This window comes from Schistosoma haematobium, chromosome ZW, assembly GCF_000699445.3.
Source record: "Schistosoma haematobium chromosome ZW, whole genome shotgun sequence".
Taxonomy (NCBI): domain Eukaryota; kingdom Metazoa; phylum Platyhelminthes; class Trematoda; order Strigeidida; family Schistosomatidae; genus Schistosoma; species Schistosoma haematobium.
Genome location: NC_067195.1, coordinates 864,617 through 886,138, shown reverse-complemented (window position 1 = coordinate 886,138; position 21,522 = coordinate 864,617). Strand labels below are relative to the sequence as shown.

The 21,522-nt window shown below is 37.0% G+C and overlaps 1 protein-coding gene across 2 annotated transcripts; it reads right to left on the bottom strand.

The window, feature by feature from the left end:
* Positions 1–964: 964 nt before the first annotated feature.
* PGS1 (CDP-diacylglycerol--glycerol-3-phosphate 3-phosphatidyltransferase) lies at positions 965–21,508 on the bottom strand (the record flags this gene model as incomplete). 2 transcript variants are annotated; one of them, XM_051210141.1, is made up of 7 exons in its annotated part: positions 965–1,680; positions 5,373–5,761; positions 7,771–7,946; positions 9,934–10,271; positions 11,057–11,134; positions 14,030–15,473; positions 21,453–21,508. In XM_051210141.1, the coding sequence occupies 4 exons, from the start codon at positions 10,215–10,217 to the stop codon at positions 1,177–1,179; spliced, it is 1,353 nt and encodes a 450-aa protein (XP_051070105.1). In that variant the 3' UTR covers positions 965–1,176. The 2 variants fall into 2 exon arrangements, with proteins under 2 accessions (XP_051070105.1, XP_012796470.1); XM_012941016.2 differs by lacking the exons at positions 965–1,680; positions 5,373–5,761; positions 7,771–7,946; ... (1 more) ...; positions 11,057–11,134; positions 21,453–21,508 and having other exon boundaries at positions 14,030–15,464.
* Between the last annotated feature and the right edge of the window lie 14 nt (positions 21,509–21,522).

Sequence of the window (21,522 nt, the reverse complement as noted above, 5' to 3'; positions counted from 1 at the left end):
TATTGATCTTTGGCCACAGAGTCTTTGTTCCGTTCGCAGACTAGGTGAATTCGTATTCCCTTCAAACAAAGCATCCATCAACCCAGTTAAAGTGCTGGATATTCGCTTTTCGTCCTCTCAATTTCGTAAACAGCCGCGAGAAGGCAGTGAGTAGGACTTCTCTGGCAGTGGTTGTATGCACGTGGTCATGTGAGAGCATTTCGAGTGTGAGAGAGGACTCTCCCCACTCTCGGCCATACCAGGGCATTTTCGGGGTGGAGGAGATAATTACCTCTATGAAAAGCTTAAACACATTGGAGATAGTGATAAATATGAATCGACTACTGGAAATATAAATTGATGATTATTCATCATAAAAATCAACTGCAGGAAACAAAAAAAGATAATTTTATATAATCATTTACTGTATAAAAAACTTCCGATGGAATTTGACACAGAACTATTACAATCTTAACTAGTAAGTGAAAAAATTTTCTAGTCATTACGTGAACCCCCAAATACGGCCGAGAGTGGGGAGAGTCAGCTCTCCCTCTCCAAACGCCCTCACATGGCCACGTGTATATAGTCTCTGCCAGAGAAGTCCTTCTCACTGCCTTCTCGTGGCACTATTGTTGTTTCCGAAATTGAGAGGACGAAAATCGAATGTCCGGCGCTTTAACCAGGTTGGTGAACACGGAGAGTCAACCAACGGGCGTTGGAAAACATTCATTTCAAACCAATGGTGCACATGGGCTACAGGATCCTCAAGGAACAAATGGCGTATGAACCTATTGTTGGTCACCGGCTACCATGGGGACTGCATCTCCTGACGTTGCTCCACTGCCTTGTGGATCAAACCTTTAGGTCGAAGGCTCCGGATGTGGTCCCCTTAGAAAACCAACTGCTTCGGTCTGGGAACCCAGGCAGTATCACAGCCCTCACACATATCAAATGAGATCTGTGTGGTGCATATGTATTTGGTGCCTCTTTGTACCAGTATTTATGTGTTCAAATAAGTAAATGGTTAATGCGTGGGAGGACCGCTGTCGTTCATGGTACACAAATATGATAATTGATCTACAATGATGGTAATTTCACTTAACCTTAACTGTTATTTGATCCGTTAATCATTAAACTTTTAAAGAAAAGAAAAACAACAATGAAACTAGTATATGAAAATCGAGAATAGATAACAATTTACATATACCAACGAAATATTGGTAGTATAAATCTCATATATACAGGTAAACGATATTCAGTTTGATAAATTAATTGATTTAAAGTAACAGGAGAACAATAAATCGATGAGAAAATATGACATCTTTCATGATAAATAGATTGACATAAATTACTATTCGTTGTAATAATACATAATTGACTTTCTAAATCACGATTTAAAGAACGATAACTGAAATTAGATGAACCAACTAGAGATAAACTGTATGGAAGATGATCATCATCATCAGTATTCTTCTCATTCTTCTTCTTCTTCTTCTTATCATCATCATCATCATCATCGACACTTTCAATCCATAAACCTTTAGCATGAAATGTCCATTCTGGTCTAGTATATTCATAAACATTGATATTACTATGATTGAATTTAGTAGTATGAAATAATTGAAGTAATTGTATAAGTGCTTCTCTATAAGCTAATGGTATATAACCGGAAGCACCTTTCGACTTGAGAAATCCATTAGCCTGAAATAAGTGTAATTATGATATTGATTAATACAAATATATAATTCCTAACGCTAACTGAGTAAAAATCAACTTTTAAATGAAAAGATTTTAGGAAAAAAGCAATTACTCCTTATAAATAATTTTCTAACACAGTGGAATTCGGGACACGCATTTCGTCCTATTGGGGACTCGTCAGCTGGATGTATCTGCATCCAAGGGTTGATGTTCGCTCCGGGATTCGAACCCAATACCGTGAACATCAACTGCTAGGATGCAGGTGCATCCAGTTGACGAGTTCTACGTAGGACGAAACGCGCGTCATGGATTCCATTGCTAGCCAATACTCGTCTTTTCTTGAAATGCTTGTAAATTATGCCAATATCGAGGCAATCCTCATAGGATGCACATATGCTAACAAGAGACTGATTAATTACGGTCATAAATAACAATAGGAAGATACAAGTAAAAACAACACCAAGTGAATTTAGAATTCGACTAAATCATTTGACCTACCTTAATTATAGAATTAAATGGTAACAACTTCCTGATAAGAATTCTAGAAGATATTTCAAACTCATATTATCTAACTGATTAGAAATTAAATATCTGAGGTAGTGAACTCTTAAGATGAAACTATCTAACATTGCCAAGTCAATCAAAACTAAGATAATAATTTGGGTTTTGTACACGAAGTTAGAAATAGTAGTACCAAACAGCTTTTAACTTTTGAAGAATCTCATTGAACATACGTTTGTGTAGCGTTTAAATGATTTAAGATTGATACGAATATGTTTATTTTATCCAGATATAATGAATCTCATATTTCAATAAGAATCCATTTTCTTTCTATTTTGCTTAAAATAAGTCATAAATTATATCAGTCACTTCTTAATACCAGATGGGTTTTGTGGATATTATAATAATTTCAATAGGACGAAAGGGCCGCCCAGTGCTTCCAGGTTTTCCATGGTGGTCTAGCTTCAATTGACTCATGATCTCAACCATTGAAATTACTATAATATCCACAAAACCCATCTGATATTAATCAGCATATGCTCACTAGTGACTGGCTTCAAGAGGTATTTCCTCGAGTTCTAGTGAGAAGCACTGAACAGTGGAGTTCAACCAGGTCTGTAGTGAGATAGTAACTCACTGATGACAATGGTGGATGTGTCGCTCAATTTCGTGGATTAGTTGAAGTTAGACATTAACATGATTGGATGCCGGCCGGCTCAGAGGTCTAGTGGTTAAGTGCTCGCTTGCGAGACCAGTAGGTCCTGGGTTCGAGTCTCGCAGGGGGCGGGGTGGTGGGTGCGCACTGCTAATGGGTCCCGCAATAGGACGAGACGGCCGTCAAGCGCTTCCAGGTTTTCCATGGTGGTCTAGCTTCAACTGACTCATGATCTTAAGCATTGAAACTTCTTAATACATTGACTGAATAATAATTGAGATTTTTGTGTTGTACACGAGTTGGATAACTCTCTCTCCATACATAAATATAGTAGTGTCTAGTGCTGTGACAAGCTCATATAGGTTATTCTAGCTTCCTGACAGACCAATTTATGTCTTCTTTTCAAGTCAACTATTCACTTATATAACCTTGACTGGTTTTGTGTGATGATGTGTGCGTACCGCTTACCCTATTCATCACCTTTTTGGTTTACTTTTATTTGGCTATAAAAATTGAGTCACGCTTCATCAAAACGAGTTGGGTCACTTGCGATCTCCACTTTGCTTTCCTCCTTTCATTCTGAATGCCTGTTTGGATGAATGAGTATATGAAATAAGTTCATTCAGCGCAACCGGTATTTGGCATCTCATCACCGCTGTCAAACAAACAGGTTTAGCCTAGGTAATATATGGAGTTGAATGGAAGATTTATGTTCATAGCATATTCATACGTCCATTCAAATGAGTCAGATCAGTGGGACATTAATATATATATTTGTTAGAACTAGAAGCCAAAAGTATCATAGTACACATTTTGTGAGATTAGAAATTAATAAGACGAGACTATGATTTACGGACGAACCAATCAAGTATACGATAACAGGTCTCGGATTTTGGCGCGAAATTCACTCATTCATTTAGCTAAATAGAGTCTTGGCACTATAGCTGATGCCAGTTCGTGATGAAAACCCTAAATCTGATTCTTAACCTTAACCGTCAACTGTAAATCATAATTCAAATATCTCACAATAATTTATAACCATAATTTGGTCCTAGTTATTAGGTGGACGATCTCAAGGTCAGTCTAGCGTCGCTCGAAGGTCGTTTATAAATTATAGTCTCATCGCATTCAGGATATCGATGCCAGCCACTATAACAAACTAGTGAATTATTCATTGAAGTATACAGATTTCAACTATTGGGTTTAACACTTTCCAAATATAACTGAAGGGATTTTGTGGAGACTAATCTGACTTGTTGGCTGTATTTGTCACAGATTATTATCGGGTGGGTTGACATTAGAGAACAAGGAGCACTGTACAACCGTTTTTTTTATAATATGGCATTTGATGGTTGTCGCTATATATCTTAAATTGATTGAGGCTGAAATTATACGATAGAATGCCAACCTAGTGATCCTAATGGTCAAGGCTTCGCTGTAATACCTAGAAGTTCTAGGTTCGATCTCTGGTGGTATCATGGATGCGCACTGCTGAGGACTTCCATACAAGGATGAAGGATGTCCCTAATCTTTTCTGGTTTCAATGGTACCCTATCTATGACAAATACAACTTACAGATTCCAAATTTGTTTCAACCTGTAATATGAATAATAAACTCATTTGCTAACTACAGGTCTACGTATTGAGCTCTAAGCTCCATTGTTTTTGTAAGATGGATAATAGTATTATCCAGTTGCCTTAAGTGAAGTAGATGAAACCGGATTAAGAGCTTATAACCGTCAACTCAATCATTGATTTTAATATTTTGCAGTTATTATTACTGTAACTAATTGTTATCTAGTGAATCTCATTTTCAATGAAGAAACTACAATAACTTGACGATGAACATAAAATAGGGAAACAAAAGAAAGGATTATAAAATTTTATTGATTGAGATCATGAATCGATTGATGTTAGACCATCAGTGAAAACCTGAAAGCACTGGACGGCCGTTTTGTTCTATTGTGGGAAGATAGTTGCGCAATTTCATGGATTGGTTGAAGTTAGACATTAACACCGTTGGATAACGGCCGGCTCAATGGTCTAGTACGTTAAGCGTTCGCGCGCGAGACTGAAGGCTCTGAATTCGAATCTCGCGAGCAGGATCGTGGATACGCACTGTCGACGAGTCCCACAATAGGACGAGACCGACGTCCAGTGCTTTCAAGTTTTCAATGGTGGTCTAACACTAATCGGTTCATGATCCCAATCAATAACTTAATAATCTCCACAACCCTATACTGATATCAAAATTTTAGGTTGTGACTAGCATTACACAACCAATGACATACATTTCGTCTTGTATAAGACTAGTAGTCATCAATTGGATTTACCTGGATCACCGTATTGATCATTTATACTGAGACTTAAACCTAGGTACCACCTCTATTACTTCAAACTCTAACGCATTATTATTTATGAATGAAACTTGTAACACTAAAGGAATATATGACAAGGTAACTCTCTATATGACAATAAAGACTAATTGAAATATAATATAAAAAGAGAAAGAGAAAAGAAAAAGAATGTTTTCATTTACCATTGGTGAAGCACATAATAAATGAATAGGTGTATTTATTGTTGAATTTAACATGTTAAAAATTAATTTCTCATATAATTTTGTTAAATTAAAATAACCTGATGCTAAGAATAATTTGAAAGATTCATGATGAATTAAATCAGATAACGACGACGATGACGACGGAGAAGAAGATGATGATGACGTAACATATTGAAATAATGATTGCATAAACTTTTTCTCATATTGAATATTACAATAACCATATTGTAATAATGGAATGATATAAGTATCATTTATTGATTTATTTATTGGATTCAATTTATAATGATTGATACTATCTTGATATTTATTGATTAGAAATGTAGATAATGCATTATGAAATTGTTGTCGAAATGAAGATGAACTAGCTAGAAGAAAAAATGTTTTGAACAAAAAAAGTAAGCGATAGAGAAGGAAGGCAAACAAAAACATAAAAGTAATAAGAAATTGTTTATTTTTTAAAAAGCCTTCAGTCAGCTACAACGTAGGACCAGGCACATATATGCATCGGTCCAAGTTGCCATACCACATTAGTACAACAAGATGAACACCAAATTCATAGAAGTAGTCACGTCAGTGGTAGTAATGTATAAAAGAAAGAAGTAATTTTAATCTCATGGTTTAAGGGAAGACAAAGAGTGTATATACCTACTACACCATTGTGATCGATTCTGAACCATGTTACCAAGAGTCTTCAACCATTGGTTACGATAGTCACGTGATCCTCAACCAAGTAGTCTGCATTTACTAATATGGTTCACACCTAACTTTCTTCCAACCGTCTCCAATACTAGTCACAACATTGTGCATCGTGGTAGTGATAAACAAGACCAATACAAATAATGCCCGACCGTTGTTGCTACCTTGACGTGCTGGTCGGGCTTGCCTATCGTGATGAAGCAACCGAGCTATACTGGCTGCAACAACCGTTCCTCAAGATCCTACCATATCAGATAGGTCGGTTGGAGAGCAGTAGGACTAAAAGCAACAAACCCAAGGTCCAAAGGCGAAGAGGTGTGATAGCAGTAAGGTGTTTCCTTCAGACAACCAGCATGACAGAGATACTGCCTTCCCATAAGGAGGGATGGGGTTAGAAAAGGTCAACACTAAAAATGCACACCTCTCCTTATCTCACGGATATCCGTCTCTGGCGGTAACATCTCAACAAGTACGGAGCTAACACAGACATTACTCATGAAAAGGTCGTGTGTGACAGACCTCAAGCAGTTGTCCCTTGGTCACGTTCTCAGGTCACTAAGACCACCTCTAATCCAATTTCCTTTTCAGGAACCTCCAGAAGAACCCGTCCACAGTGTGGGCCACCGGGAAGTGATAACCACTCTCATACCTCCAACAGCACTGAAGACCACTGAATGAATACAAATAATGACAATCAGTACCGATAAAACAAACCGTTTATACATAGATTTGTTGCAATGTAAAAAGAATTGACATTATGTACGTTATTAGTTTAAACACTTAATCACGTGATATAACAATCGCTCACTAGTACGATTGGTCAATCGATCAAGAACCCAGATATAGACTACAACAACAGTGAATAGAGAACATTACAAAGTAACCAGTAAGTAGAATGAATTTAATTATATTACACTAGACTCTTATAATGAGTGCAGCTGAACATGTTTGTCTTCACACGTTTACTAATTACAGGTTACCTTGATTGGACAATATCGGTATTTTATAGTAATATCACCGTAACATGAACTCATTAAAAGGTTATTACAAATATTCATCGATTGGAATATTAAATCTGTCTTAATTTATTGTACAATGAAAGTGGTGATGAGAATAAGAATGTAAATGGAAGTTTAAAAAAAGAAGAAGAACATTCCACTTGATAAGATGATCTAATGCTTATTTTAGTATTTATTTGAACACATAAATATTGGTACAAGAGGGCACCAAATATATATGCGCCACAAATCTCATTTGATATGTGTGAGGGCTGTGATACTGCCGAGTGCCCAAACCGAAGCAGGTGGTTTTCTTAGAGGGCCACATCCCGAGCCTTTGACCTAATGGTCTAACCAACAAGGTAGTGGAGCATCGTGATGAGATGCAGTCCCATGGTAGCCGGTGACCAACGATTGGTTCATACGCCATTTGTTCCTTGAGGATACTGGAGCCCATGTGCACCATTGGTTTGGGATCTGGTTAAAGCGTCGGACATTCGTTTTTCGTCCTCTCATTTTCGTAAACAACACTTCCGCCACGAGAAGGCAGTGAGTAGGACTTCCCCCGCAGAGGCTGTATACGCATGATGATCTAATGAATTGAAATATACTCATCATTCAAGTAAACATGGAAACAAATGAACAATACTAACAATCAATAAATTCATTCAATTACTTACCTGAAACAATATCATAATGATTAGCTATTAAACTACCATTTGAGCATAGTGTATAACAAAATTTACTAATAACATTATGAATTAAATCAGAATAAAAATTGGCTAAATTTGGAAAATTTTTAAATATCCACATACGATCTTGTCGATTGGTAAAATATTCATGACTTAAATTTGCCCTAAAAAAATTTAGAATAGAAAAAAAGTATATAGAATAAATGATGATTGGAGATAGATAGTTTTTTACAATTCTGAAATGAGTTTAGTTAGATAACCATTAGGTATTTATTTATTTATTTATTTAAACATATTAACATTGGTACAAGGAGGTAACAAACAGATATGTGCCACACAAGTCATTCAGTTTGTGTAAGGGCTTAAATACTGACCGAGTGCCCAGACCGAAACAGATGGGTTTTTCAGGGTGTCACATCCGGAACCTTCGACCTAAACGTCTGGTCCATAAGACAGTGGAGCAACGTCAGGAGATGCAGTCCCATGGTCAGTCAGTAACAACGTAGAACTTCGTACGTACGTACATCAGTTCGAGTTGCCATACCATATTACAACAGAGATGCAGTTATCGACTCAAATTCCGTAGTGGTAGAGGTAGTAAGAGTATAAGCAGTAATCGGAAAGATTAGCGTTTGAAGATGTTATTCAAGGAGTATAATACAGTGAAATAAATCTGGAAAGAAAATAGGGGACATGAATAATTCAGAAGATTAGAATTTGGAAGAACACAAAGAGTGCATGCAGACGATTTTGAGCCATATCATTCAAGGTCTCTAACAATCGGTTGCTATCATCTCGCGGTCCCCAACCAGGCAGTCTACACCTGGTAGTCGGTGACCAACGATTGGTTCATACGCCATTTGTTCCTTCAGAATACTAAAGCCCATTTGCACCATTGGTTTGAAATTAGGGTTTTCTAACTCTCCTAGGTAGACTCTCTGTGTCCGCCAACTCGGTTAAAGCGTTGGACACTCGTTTTTCGTTCTCTCGATTTCGTAAACAGCATGAATGACGCGAGAAGGCAGTGAGTAGGACTTCTCTGGCAGTAGTTGGATGCACGTGGCCATGTGAGAGCATTTGAAAGAGGGAGAGCTGACTCTCCCCACTCACGGCCGTACCAGGGCATTTGGTATCCTAGATACTATTACTCCGTGATAAACACTCTCTTCTAATTCTTAGTAACTACAAATTTACTAGTTGGGTGTATAATTAGAAAAATTCGAATTCATACTATTGATGAAATATTTCATGTCTAGTCTATATTTTATTTCAAGCGAACCTTCTTATAATGTTCATACAGGAGTTTCAATTTTAACTTTAGTCAGTTTATCATTAAACACGTAATCAGATAATTTGAAAATCATAGTGAAACTGATATGTCAGCGAAGGCGTGACAGACGAAAGGATATACCAAATCTACATAGAAAGTGAATGAAAAGCCTATTGTAAGCTGTGGTGTGTGCTTTTTATATTGACATAAGTAGTATTGTAGTGAAGGAGAACACAGGTGAGGACAACCGAATTGTAATTAGCATAAAATTACAGTTACTTGGCAAAATAGAAAAACTATATAGTAAATCGTTAATTTGCAAAATATCATTCCATCATATCAAACCGGACTGTTGCCGTTGCAAACATCAATCCATTGTCTCACATTTCATTGTTCATGAGGTTTCTTACAAATTCCATTGTGTTCTCGCTCTTCCTTTCTTGATCTTCCCTCATCTTCTGCTGCCAGACATTACGTCCTTTAACTCGCGTTATATACTACTTATATCAATATAAGTAGCAGGCACCACAGTATATGTTAGTCGTGAACAGAAGGTGTGACAGCAGAGAGACAATAGGATCGAACTGTAAAGAATGGAAACAGAATGCAATTTGTATGACAATGAAAGGACAATGAAGTCTGAGTCATTATGAGACAAGTGATGGACATTTTGTGAATTAAGCATTTACTTTATGATTGTTGGATTTTATTAATAAGTCTTGTAATTTTGTGTTAAATACATTAGATTGTTCCCCACTGGTGTCCGTGTTCACTACAAGCGAATGGTTTATCTGGCCAAGGTCACCACCCACATCTTATTGTCTGACTCAGTCCATATTCATATGTATTCAAAGAATTTCGAGTATTATAAGTAAACTTACCCACTCATAATAACTGAATCATCAAATATATACGCTTTAATATGTTGTACACCGAATATTTCATTCCAACGATTCGGTAATATGTAACGAATCCATCTGTTTGGAGATGGATGCCTATACAATAGGATTGATACATTAGGTAAAGCAGTTAGTGGAGCTAAAAAATGACATGAAGAATATGGAATTGGATGTTCCAATAGATTTGTAGTAGATGATAATTTATTTGCATTTGTACTATAATAATTAGTTGTCAGACAAGGACGTTGACCACGTGTTGCATCCATTAGAATAGTAAGTTTTACATTTCTTTCACAAACAGCTTTTGTCAGTGCACTAACCTGAAATAAAATGGAAATGCAAAAAGAAATAATTTGACAATTCATATTTCATATAGATGGTTTCACAGCTAGAATGAAAAGTTTTGCAGTGATTGCTCACTGAGTATTGTGATAAATATCATGATTGTCCAGTTCTTAAAGTGCTAATCGAATTTTATCAATCAAGTTACTCAGTAGCTAATAGGATAATGCGATAGCATTTGAAGTGAACAGTACTGGGTTCGAACCCCGGAATGAACGTCCAGCCGATGAGTCTCCGATGGGACGAAATAAGCATTCTGGATTCCATTGCTAGCCACCATCCATCTCTGTTTACAAGTTACATGTCTACCAGTTTAGGTGACTTGAAAACGTGTGAATTTTATTTTAAGATCTTTGTAGTTGAAAGTGGTCGACAGGAAATGCTGGACACAAGTTTCTTGCTGGTTGATACACATCAGTTCTATCAGTTAAGGGCGGTTCAATTAGCTTAGTAGTAACGTCCGCAAATTTAAAGCTAATGGACACCGGTTTAGAACTCTATATGAAAGAACGGTTACCGCAAAATTGTAGGTACACTTCGACAATGATTGACAACCAGCATGGAGTATAGGTCGAGAAGGATTCTCCCTCAACTCGATCCGACTACGTAAAATAATCCTTTAAATGAAACATTATCCAGTCAAGATGATGTCATAATGTTGCAATTCTGTCAAGTGTCGTACATGCGTACACATATACCATCAAAACAAATACATGTAACAAGTAATACACAATGTTATTACTACCCAAAAGAAATTACTTACTAATTCATTTTCTAATGCACCTGTTCCAATATACAATGTTGATAAAATAATTCGTTTATTTGCATTCTCTATATGATCCTAATAAAAAAGTATAGTTGTATATCAAAACAAATAAATGGGAAGAGCAATGAAAACGTTACAAGATGATGGATCAAAATTACCAGATTGAAGAACAGTTTGACGATTGAGGACTTCTACAACTACTGTACTCATTCCATGAGGTGAAACCTGTTTATATGGAATAGATATGATAACAACTTTTTCCTGTCATCACATACTAGTTCATCCGTGATAACTGAACAGATCTAGAGCTTCAATTTTATCACCTATAGAAAAAGGATCATTTACCCTACCTTATTAAAGAAATCAGAAACGAAACAAGGATATTTATCCTTCTCATATTGTATAATATACATCAGTGGTCCTTTACTATCAGTATTACATGCACGAAGACTACACGTTGGTGAAGCTAATCTTGTTCACTACTTGTAAAATCTGACCTCTTCAAGTTGAGGATGTGTGAAGACTCTTTGTAACCGATTATCATTGCCTGCAAATGATTTTTTATATATACGATGGCAACATTGTGTTAGCAATGCTGAGATCCAGAAGTATGCTTTCGACCATAGTACGAAAAAAAATCTCTTTCATGTTTCTAATTTAAAACTACAATTTTGTCGAGTTCTACATGTCCTTAGTGATTTCAGTATGGCTGGAAACAAAAGTCAAGGATGCTATTCTGACTTTTTTATTGCATTCAGTATGAACAGTAAAACCCAACTTTTAGACTAAATAAATCAATTTTGTTTTTTTAGTCGATTTGTAGTAGTACAAATCTTAAAATTTACCTAACTTTTTCTCTATCTTGTTTCTTTACAATATTATCGTCCTGTTTCACATGGAGCATTTGATAGTGGGCTATTGCACTAGACGTTGTATTAGAATATAATTGTAATTGGTAGTCGCCACCATTGTCTAAGGTGGTTAAGACATGTGTTAAGTATCCTGAACCACTGTCTACATTGATGCGCGAAGTTTGTTGATATAACGGTAGGTTGAGAGAAAACTAGAGGAGGGGAACCAAAACGTGGTATTGGTCAATGAAGTTATGTGCTCTAAGACTGAGCCGAGCTGGTAGGTGCAAACTAATAAGTTGGGATTGGCGAGATTATCGTAACCAGTGGTTTGGGATGTTCGGTGATATAACTCAGAATCGTTCGGGATGACGGGGATTCACGCTATGTCTTTGCCTAGATCTTCATCACGAAAATTATGTCTAACATTCAATTAAACGAATCCATTCCTTATTTCAAACCCCATTATCTATACCCAATCTCTTACACTACCATTACTACTATTTCTAATACGTTGGGATATGTCTTAATTATTTCATCTTGCTATGATGATGTGGTATGTGAATTCGAACTGTTGCTTAGATGTACCGGGCTATAGGTTGCTTATAGACTGGCTGATTGGCCGGTTGCCATGATCTGCTAAAAATACAATACAGGTTGTGATGACGACTAATTAGAACGAATAGGCTAATATGATATCAAGTGACTGAATACTAACATTTTGGTTAACATTACTTCATAGTCAACTTCAATAAAGCTGAATCGAAATATTTGACTAAAACGGTATCCAATTGTCAAAGTTTATCTATAATATACCTCATTCATTAAACGTTAAATAAACATTTGAACTAGTTATCAGAAGCACATAAGCAACATATTTAGTTCAAATGATTATTTATTTTATTTTAACACATAGATATTGGTACAAGGAGGCACCAAATACATATGCGCCACGCAGTTCTCATTTGATATGTGTGAGGGCTGTGATACTACCCGGGTGCCCAAACCGAAGCAGGTGGTTTTCTTAGGGGGCCGCACCCCGAGCCTTCAACCTGAAGGTCTGATCCACGAGGCAGTGGAGCATCGTAAGGAGATGCAGTAGCATGGTAGCCGGTGACCAACGATTGGTTCATACACCATTTGTTCCTTGAGGATACTGGAGCCCATGTGCACCATTGGTTTGGAATCAGGGTTTTCCAACTCCCGTTAGTTGACTCTCTGTATCACCAACCCGGTTAAAGCGCCGTACATTCGGTTTTCGTCCTCTCAATTTCGTAAACAACAGTTCAAATGAACGCTTTCCCAACTCAGTTGAATATTACACAACTATACCAATCACATGCACACTAATTTGCACTTAGTTATCATAAGTTCTCTATTTCAATACGAACTTTTCAAGGCACATCATACATAAGATGCAAATTAATCGAATGTATTCGTGAATCAACTTTACGGATCCACCTTACAGTCTATACATAAGGCTTAATAAAATCTAATCCATAACAAGCTTAACATGTTTCGATGAAAACTATCATTATCATATTCAGTCAGTCAGTTAAAACGTATGACCAGGCACATATATGCATCGGTCCAAGTTGCCATACCTCATTGACACAAGATGAACACCGGATTCATAGAAGTAGTAAATTCAGAGGTGGTGATATATAAAAGAAGGATTGCAATAAGGATATAGTATAGGAAGAAAGAATTAGTTCGTAGAAAGAAAGATATGAAGCGATTTTAATCTCACCGTTTAAGAGAAGACGAAGGGTGTATACACCTACGCCATTGTGATCGACTCTGAGCCGTGTCACCCATAGTCTCCAACCATTGGTTACGATAGTCATGCGGACGCCAACCAAGTAGTCCGCATTTACCAACATGGCTCAGACTAGAAGTTAGTGACTTCAAGCACTGTCGGGGAGACGTAAATGCTTGAGCAGCTTTCATACTGCGAGGCATTGAATCCTATCCCTGCTTGACGTTGATCATTATCATATTACTATAAAACTATGAACAAATGAGACGACTAAATTAGTTGTAGAATAAGTATACATTTTAATCTACATAAACAAGTGACTTATATCAAACTTAGAATATGTTATAAAAAAATACATACCAATAAACCATGAAAGAAATCATGTGGAGTCTTTAAAATTCTGATTTGTTCCGAATTAATATGATATATTGGTAATTTCAAACATCCAATAAATTGTAATACTGTAGACCACTATGTTATGAATAGAAATGAATTGAAAACGTAACTAGGATAATAATAATAAAAATATTTATCAGTATAGTTGTTGTGGAGATTGTTAAGTTTTTGATTGAGATCATGAACCGATTGATGTTAGACCACCAGTGAAACTCTGGAAGCACTGGACGGCCGTTTCGCCCTATTGTGGAACTCCTCAGAAGTGCGCATCCACGATCCCGCTCGCGGGGTTCGAACCCAGGGCCTTCAGTCTCGTGCGCGAACGCTTAGCACACTGAACCAGCATCCAATCGGTTCATGATCTCAATCAAAAAATAAAAATAATCCCTAACTGAAATTAAAAAGAAAAAGTATAAATGAATAATTTACTTTATTTGATTTTGTACAAAAAAATTCTTGTAACTATGTACAGTTTAAAATAAAAAAAAAAAAATATTTTTCAAGTTTGCATTGATGGTCTAACACGTTTAGCAGTCAATAATGTTCGTTCATCAGCAAATCCAAGAGATCCTCTTTGAAGTTCAATAAAATCAGATGATTTCATTTTTTTACCATTAATAGGATCAATCATTTCTTTTTTTATTACAGTATCTACAACTTCTTTAGTAACTACTGCTCCAGAAGTTTTAAGAACAACACAAACTGTAGCATTGGTAAGTGGATCCTTGGAAACGGCACAACAATACTTGACTTCACGATCGACTGGTTTATCTTGACCAAAACCCATCACCTTAGAGTCATCTTCAAACGTAGTGAATTTAACACCTACTAAATCTTTATACCTTAATGGTTTGCCACTCATTGGACAGCGAACAACTGTATCAGGTTTATCTAAGAGTTCTTTGTTCAGTTTCTCATTTGATTTGCTACCAGAAGCCCAAAAACATGAAGTTGTTTCATTCAAACCATTGCGTTTATTGGACAATGAGGCCAAAGCTTCTGCTTCAGCAGCTTGTGCAGAGGCTTTCGAGTGGGTATCTAAAGTATTCATTGATAGAAATCGTCGGGCTTCTTCCTCTTTTTCAGCCTTGAGAATCATTTTTGTCTCAGCATCTAGACGAGCTTTCTGTTTTTCATACAACTTAAGTTTTCGTTGGATTTCAGCTTTTTGAGAAACAATGTACTCCAGAACTACTGCTCGATCATAGAGGAATCCATCATTTGTAACGACAGGATCCTTTGCTGGTTGTAGACAAAGAGAGCAACAATCAAGGGCTTTCACTGAATCTTTTCCTAAACGGATTTCCTGCGTGCCAAAACCTGACCTGTGTGCATCATTTTTCCGCTCATAATAAGTATAAACTGTATGGGCTGTGCAGTTTTTTGAATGACGTGTCATCGAATCGAGCTAGAAAGATTAAAAAACATAGGTCAAACATTTATTTCGAAATACAAATAACTACAAAATCTATTGACAAACTAAGCCAAATAGCTTCTTAGTTAAATTCCCCATCAGATCAGATGATTTAGTTCATGTAGTCAACCTTGAGCGATACATATTGAGGACTCGTTATATCAATTGGCTACCCAACTAAAAGTTAGGTTAGGGGCAGCGTGTACATGTGACTTATAGGTTGAAAGTCAGACTTTGACGAATCAGCCATTACTCTTTGAATCAAATAAATAGACTAGCAACATTATTGATAGATTTGTAATCTATAAGAAATCCAGGTAGATTGAGGGGAATATGTGTAGAATTATCCACGAAAAGTGATAGTGTTAATTATCATGAATCGACTAATGTCTTGACAATACCCTTGTCTACGTAAACGTACTTTAAAAGCTAGTTAAAAAATGATAACAGGAACTAACACATATAGGTTTGATTTTTGCTATAAATGAGCAGATCGTTAAGAGAACATAATTAGCAACTGTAGTAATGAAATAAAGAAGGGTAATGCTTTTTGACAAAGGAGAAGGATCTATGAATCTATGCGCTAAACAAAGTAGTGAGTGAATGAAAAGTCTGGTAACTGTCATACTATGGCACAACGTCAGTTCATGAAATTAGTGACTCGGGAACTGATCCACGGGTACAGCATGTATATTTCATAGTTAATTTGAGTGATGGAGAGCCTAGTAGACTTAGGAGTAGTTATCTACCAAATTTCGAGTCTGGTGTCATAAGTGACATGCCATGCATATATATATATATATATATATAAACCCTTTTTTTTAATCGTATTGTCTAAAACTAATCTTTGCTACCATTAGTAATTCAAATTGCTGAGTTTCATCTTGCTGTGCTAGTATGTTATGTTAACTTGAACCAGTGCACATTCGTGTTAGGCTATATGTTGCATATAACCGACTGACCTCACATGCATTACGTGAAGTACATTTACTAAATACCGATATCATCGTAATTATTTCGATAAGTCTTTCATTTTACCATTTTCTTTATTTAGTGTTGATATAAATAGCAACTTGAACATATATATATAATTACGCTCTATATGATCTATGACTGATGCTTATATCTTTCTAACCAACCAACCATTAGGTTTTGTCCGGTACAGATAATTCCAAAATAACCATGTTAGATATCACAATAGATGTCACATATTTATTTATAGCATAAGGATTGTTCTATATTAAGAGGCAAATAATGGGCCAGGTTCTGAGATAGTTTTAATCAATTGACAATCCAGTAGCGTAAAACCGTTGCCTGGTAACTAAACTCTATTCGATAAGTACTAACGCAAACAATTTCGTAGATTCTAGTGTCACATAACTTGACTGATTTTATTTGATTGATACCAAGTTACAAAACCTTGACTTTAAAACATCAGTGACTAATTTATCCAGAATAAAAGTGCTAGCCTTAGATATGTTGAGAAATAGAAACAAGTCAGATTGAAACTTTAGTGATAAACAACATGATTTCGGTTGTTATGCGATTTAAACCATAAGGAAGAATAATTTCGTGTGGCACAGGACCGAACGAGTAATGTTTATTCTTTTCAGCATACTACCTTAGAGTGATTTAATTGAAATTAAGTGTAGTAATGGACGAGTGAGATGATATACAGATGATTTGAAACACTTAGTTATTAGTTAATAATAGGAACTTAAGATCCTAAATTCTACAGGAAATTCACAGGGACTGCAAGATTATTTAGCCAGCTGATCGTGTATTATATCAGTTTTATTAATAAAATAGCTTTTAAGCACTAAATGCTTAGTACAGTGTGCGTAATTAAAAATGTGCAGTGGTATTTCCCTCGTCGAGTAAATCTTTTAATTTTAAATATATCTGAAGGTGTAGAAGCATCTTTGATAATTATTTAAGTTGGATTTCTCAGTTACAGTAAAACAGAAGTCTCAGACTTCCGTATTAAATGTCTATCACTTTTAGAACATTGAAAATACTTATTCTAAGGATTGGTTCTTTTCCTTGCGCTTTTAGAGATTTTTTGTGTTGTCCTCTCTATGAGATCACTTAACAATTTTAATGGAGAAAGTAAAACATCATTGTGGTAGACCCACATACTCCTTTCCGGTCAGGGACTAAATGCAATGTAGCAACTGCAATAACTGTTAGCACAACGCGCGCACCAGACTTACACCGGTTACATATAAAAGGTGTTGCTAGCCGCTATTACGTTGGCTGTGCAAAGCATGTTGTTCTACAAAGTTTCTACCGATCCTTGAAGCGATTGAGGTGCTAGAAATAGCTAGAAAGACGCCCTCTGATAAACAGCCAACAGTGGATGAGCGGCTGTCAGTTTATGAGGAAGCAGAGAGAGAGAGAGAGAGTTATTATGAGTCCGGCTTTGGAGTTGAATGGAACAATCAAGGTGGACCCCAAAACGTAGCGGATAACAAATACACAGATGTAGGCATAATTACAAGGAAAGAGAAAAAGCACGCGAAGAAGAAACAAATTATGAGGAGCTATAAGATAAATGAGACGAGGATTTCAGCTCTGGATTACCATATCAACGCAAAACAGACTATGGATAATCAAAGCCTGAACGGTGTAGATGATTTGACAAAATAGGTTCAATGATTGGCTTACAGTCACACCCAGGAAAAGAAGCATAGTAAGACCTCTGAGTTTGACGCCAAATCGAACTGTAGGGAGAGTTCAGGCGACAAAACTCCACAGCTTGTTAAGACGAACCTTGCTAAGAAGTCAGTCATTTTTCATAAGTTGAGAGTCTTCCGAAAAGAAACTGAATGCTAGATTTGAATAGGAAGACAAAGCAAGTCCTCAATAAGCAAGCTACTTTTAGAAACAGTAGCAGGAGTTAACATTCATGGGTTTTATGAAGTAGAACAAAGAGTGAGTTCTGAAGGTACGCAGAAAAGCCGCCTCCTAAAGGTTACCTTTGCTTCAGCTGAAGAAAGAAACCTAATTCTCGGAAAACCCACAAGGGTCAAACTAATTGGATCCGGAACATACATCCATAAGGATCTTAGCCTGGTTGATCGTATTAAGAGACGATAAGCCGAAGTAGAAATAAATGAGCGCCTGCGAAACAGTAAAAAAGCCACTTACTTAAGGGTTTTCAACTTGTAAAAGTTCGGAGTGTAAAGATCCCCGAACCATTTTAGGTGGTAAGGGAAGTTCTTCACAGAATTAAATATGTGCTACACGAATGTTCGCAGCCTACAAAATAAAATGGCAGGGCTCAAGAAAATGTCATTGCTGTCTCAGAAACATGGTTAACCTCAGAGGTGTATGACAGCGAAGTTCAATTGATGGGTTTTTTTACTCAGTAGCGTTGATAGACTAAACTGCAGGGGTGGTGGGGTTATCCTGAACACAAAAAGCACCTTAAACTAAGAACCGTCGAGACAGTGGCACACGACTCAGGGACATGTGAACTGGTGCGTTGCCTGCTGAAATGTAAACGCCAAGATATTGAATTAGTTGTGGTATACCGCAGTCCAGAATGTACAAAGAATGACTTACTCCTAAGTAAACTTACATTTTGGTCAAACAGGTGTGAAGGTCCTATAGTAGGTGACTTTAATGCAGTCTATAAATCGGGGAAATTTGGAAGTAAAGTCATCGAAAACACCACTTGATTGCAAATTTTTAGCAATCACAATCGCTCTAACTTTATTCCAGCACATAAGAGATCCCACCCATCCACTTATCGACTTAGAATACGCAGATGATATAGTCCCGTTTGGTGAAGACGGTGATAAAATGAAGTCTTGTGGTAGCGCTAAGCAACAATGCCAGAATGTTTGGGATGTGTTTTTCCCCCGGTTAGGTAACAGTGAGGTTAGACGCCGGGTTTCAGTTGATGAAATTGTGAATCTTCATCGACTGAGATGATTGGGCCACGTGTTACGCATGCCTGGACACAGATTACTACGACGCGCAATGCTGAATAGTGATGGAAGAAAGTTAGGGAAGGGCAAATCAAAACGTGGCACCAGTGTGTAAAGTCACTAACTTCTAGTCTGAGCCATGTTGGTAAATGCAGACTATTTGGTTGATGTCCGCGTGACTATCGTAACCAATGGTTGGATACTATAGGTGACACGGCTCAGAATCGATCACAATGGCGTAGGTGTATACACCCTTCGTCTTCTCTTAAACGGTGAGATTGAAATTGCTTTGTATCTTTCTTTTTTCTTCCTGTACCGTATCCTTATATACAATCTTTCTTTCGTATATTACAACAGTTGAAGTGACTACTTCTATGAATTCGGTGTTGATCTTGTTGTGGCGTGTTGGACCGATGCGTATATGTACATGGTCCTACGTTGCAGCTGAATAACTATCTATAACCAAGCAGCCTAACTGTTCTCATACATAAATTACAGAACGAGAACGCAGCATTAGATTCTCAACCTAATTACGAAAGGGAGTGGATCTCAAATGATAGATGATGATCAGGACAAATTAGAGGCAATGGTGGACCATTTCGGGAGTTTTCACTCACGAGCTTCTAAACAAAGAACTAGACACAAATACAGAGTAACAAAACCAGTTGCTAATCGTTGACTTTGATGGAGACGATGTACTAAATGCCGTTAGCACTTAAGATACGTAAAAAACGACAAGACCAAATATACACCATAGATCCTTTACTTTCTATATAGTACGAACTCTAAAGTACAGTTGAGTCTCCAACGCTACTATAAGCTGATGCAAAAATCTGGTGAGAAACATGAGATGCAGATGCATGTGCACCTTTGGCATACTTAGATGTTGCGATTAAATTATCTAAAGAATGACTAATGCCTATTGACGAGGCCGAGTGCGCCTACATGCACACTGGATAAAAATGCAAACAGTTACAGTATGAGGAAGAGTCCGTACCCATATCCGTCTCTCAAGGATTTTGGGCTGACAGTGAGTCACATTCTTAAGGCCGCAGGGTCGCAGCTAAGGGGTTCAGAGCCCAATGGGCTTTAGGACGGTCACTGACCAATATAGATACTACTGTTTTCATTGTAGTATGAACATACTTAGTGAGATTCAAATTTTAGAAGTGCGTTCAGGCTACAAACCCTCGTTTAAAAGGTGACTCGCATATACTGAAAAAGTACAGAGAGCAGCTACCTATGCAACTCCAGGGTTTACCATACACATAGAGACTTGAGAAGATGGTGGATATTTATAGCTTAGGTGGATAAATTTGATGGAGTTTTATTCCCTGAGGATAGTTTGGCCGTAGAAGTTTGTGCTAATGATGTCGTCCAGAAGAATGATGAGAGCTCCACGACCAAACCATCCAGCTCAAAGCAAAACTCTATCGAAAGCGACTTGAGAATTTAGACTTCATAACTCCGTCGTAGCACACTAAGAAATGTTTTTGGGCGCGATATCCACTCTTAATTTCTTCCTACCAGGTTAGAACGACATAGCGGACGAGTAGAAAAGCGAAGAATAAACGAAATATCATGCCACACAAGTTTTCATACTGGGTCATCAATTCTTGAAAGTTGTCACTTGAAAAAGTGGTGTTTGACCCTCCAATTGGTTGGAAACTGTCAAAAGCTTACAAAAAAGAACTAACACAGGACGTATGTCTTCTGTTCCTGCTACACAAATCTGAATCTGGGATTATTAACATAGTTGTGACATTAATGAAAACGCCGCTTCAGACTGATACTTTCACTGACCAAACTAAGGACTTAGAGTATTGCACTAGAGACCCACCTGCATTGTATCGTTAACTATGTACTGTTGCATTTTATGCATAACAATATACCGACCTAATATTAAAAAAGATTGCCGTCCTTTCTGAAAACAGACAATATACATCTGAAGAATAAATAACGTTTCAACTACCAAACCGGAAAGAAGAAAGGAAGGAGTTATTTATCTGTTAGTTCTAAGTGTATATATAGAACCTACTACGTTTTTGAGGAAATCGATTTTGCGCCCAGGTTAGAGCGCGCACTTTGAAATAAACTAAAACAAATTA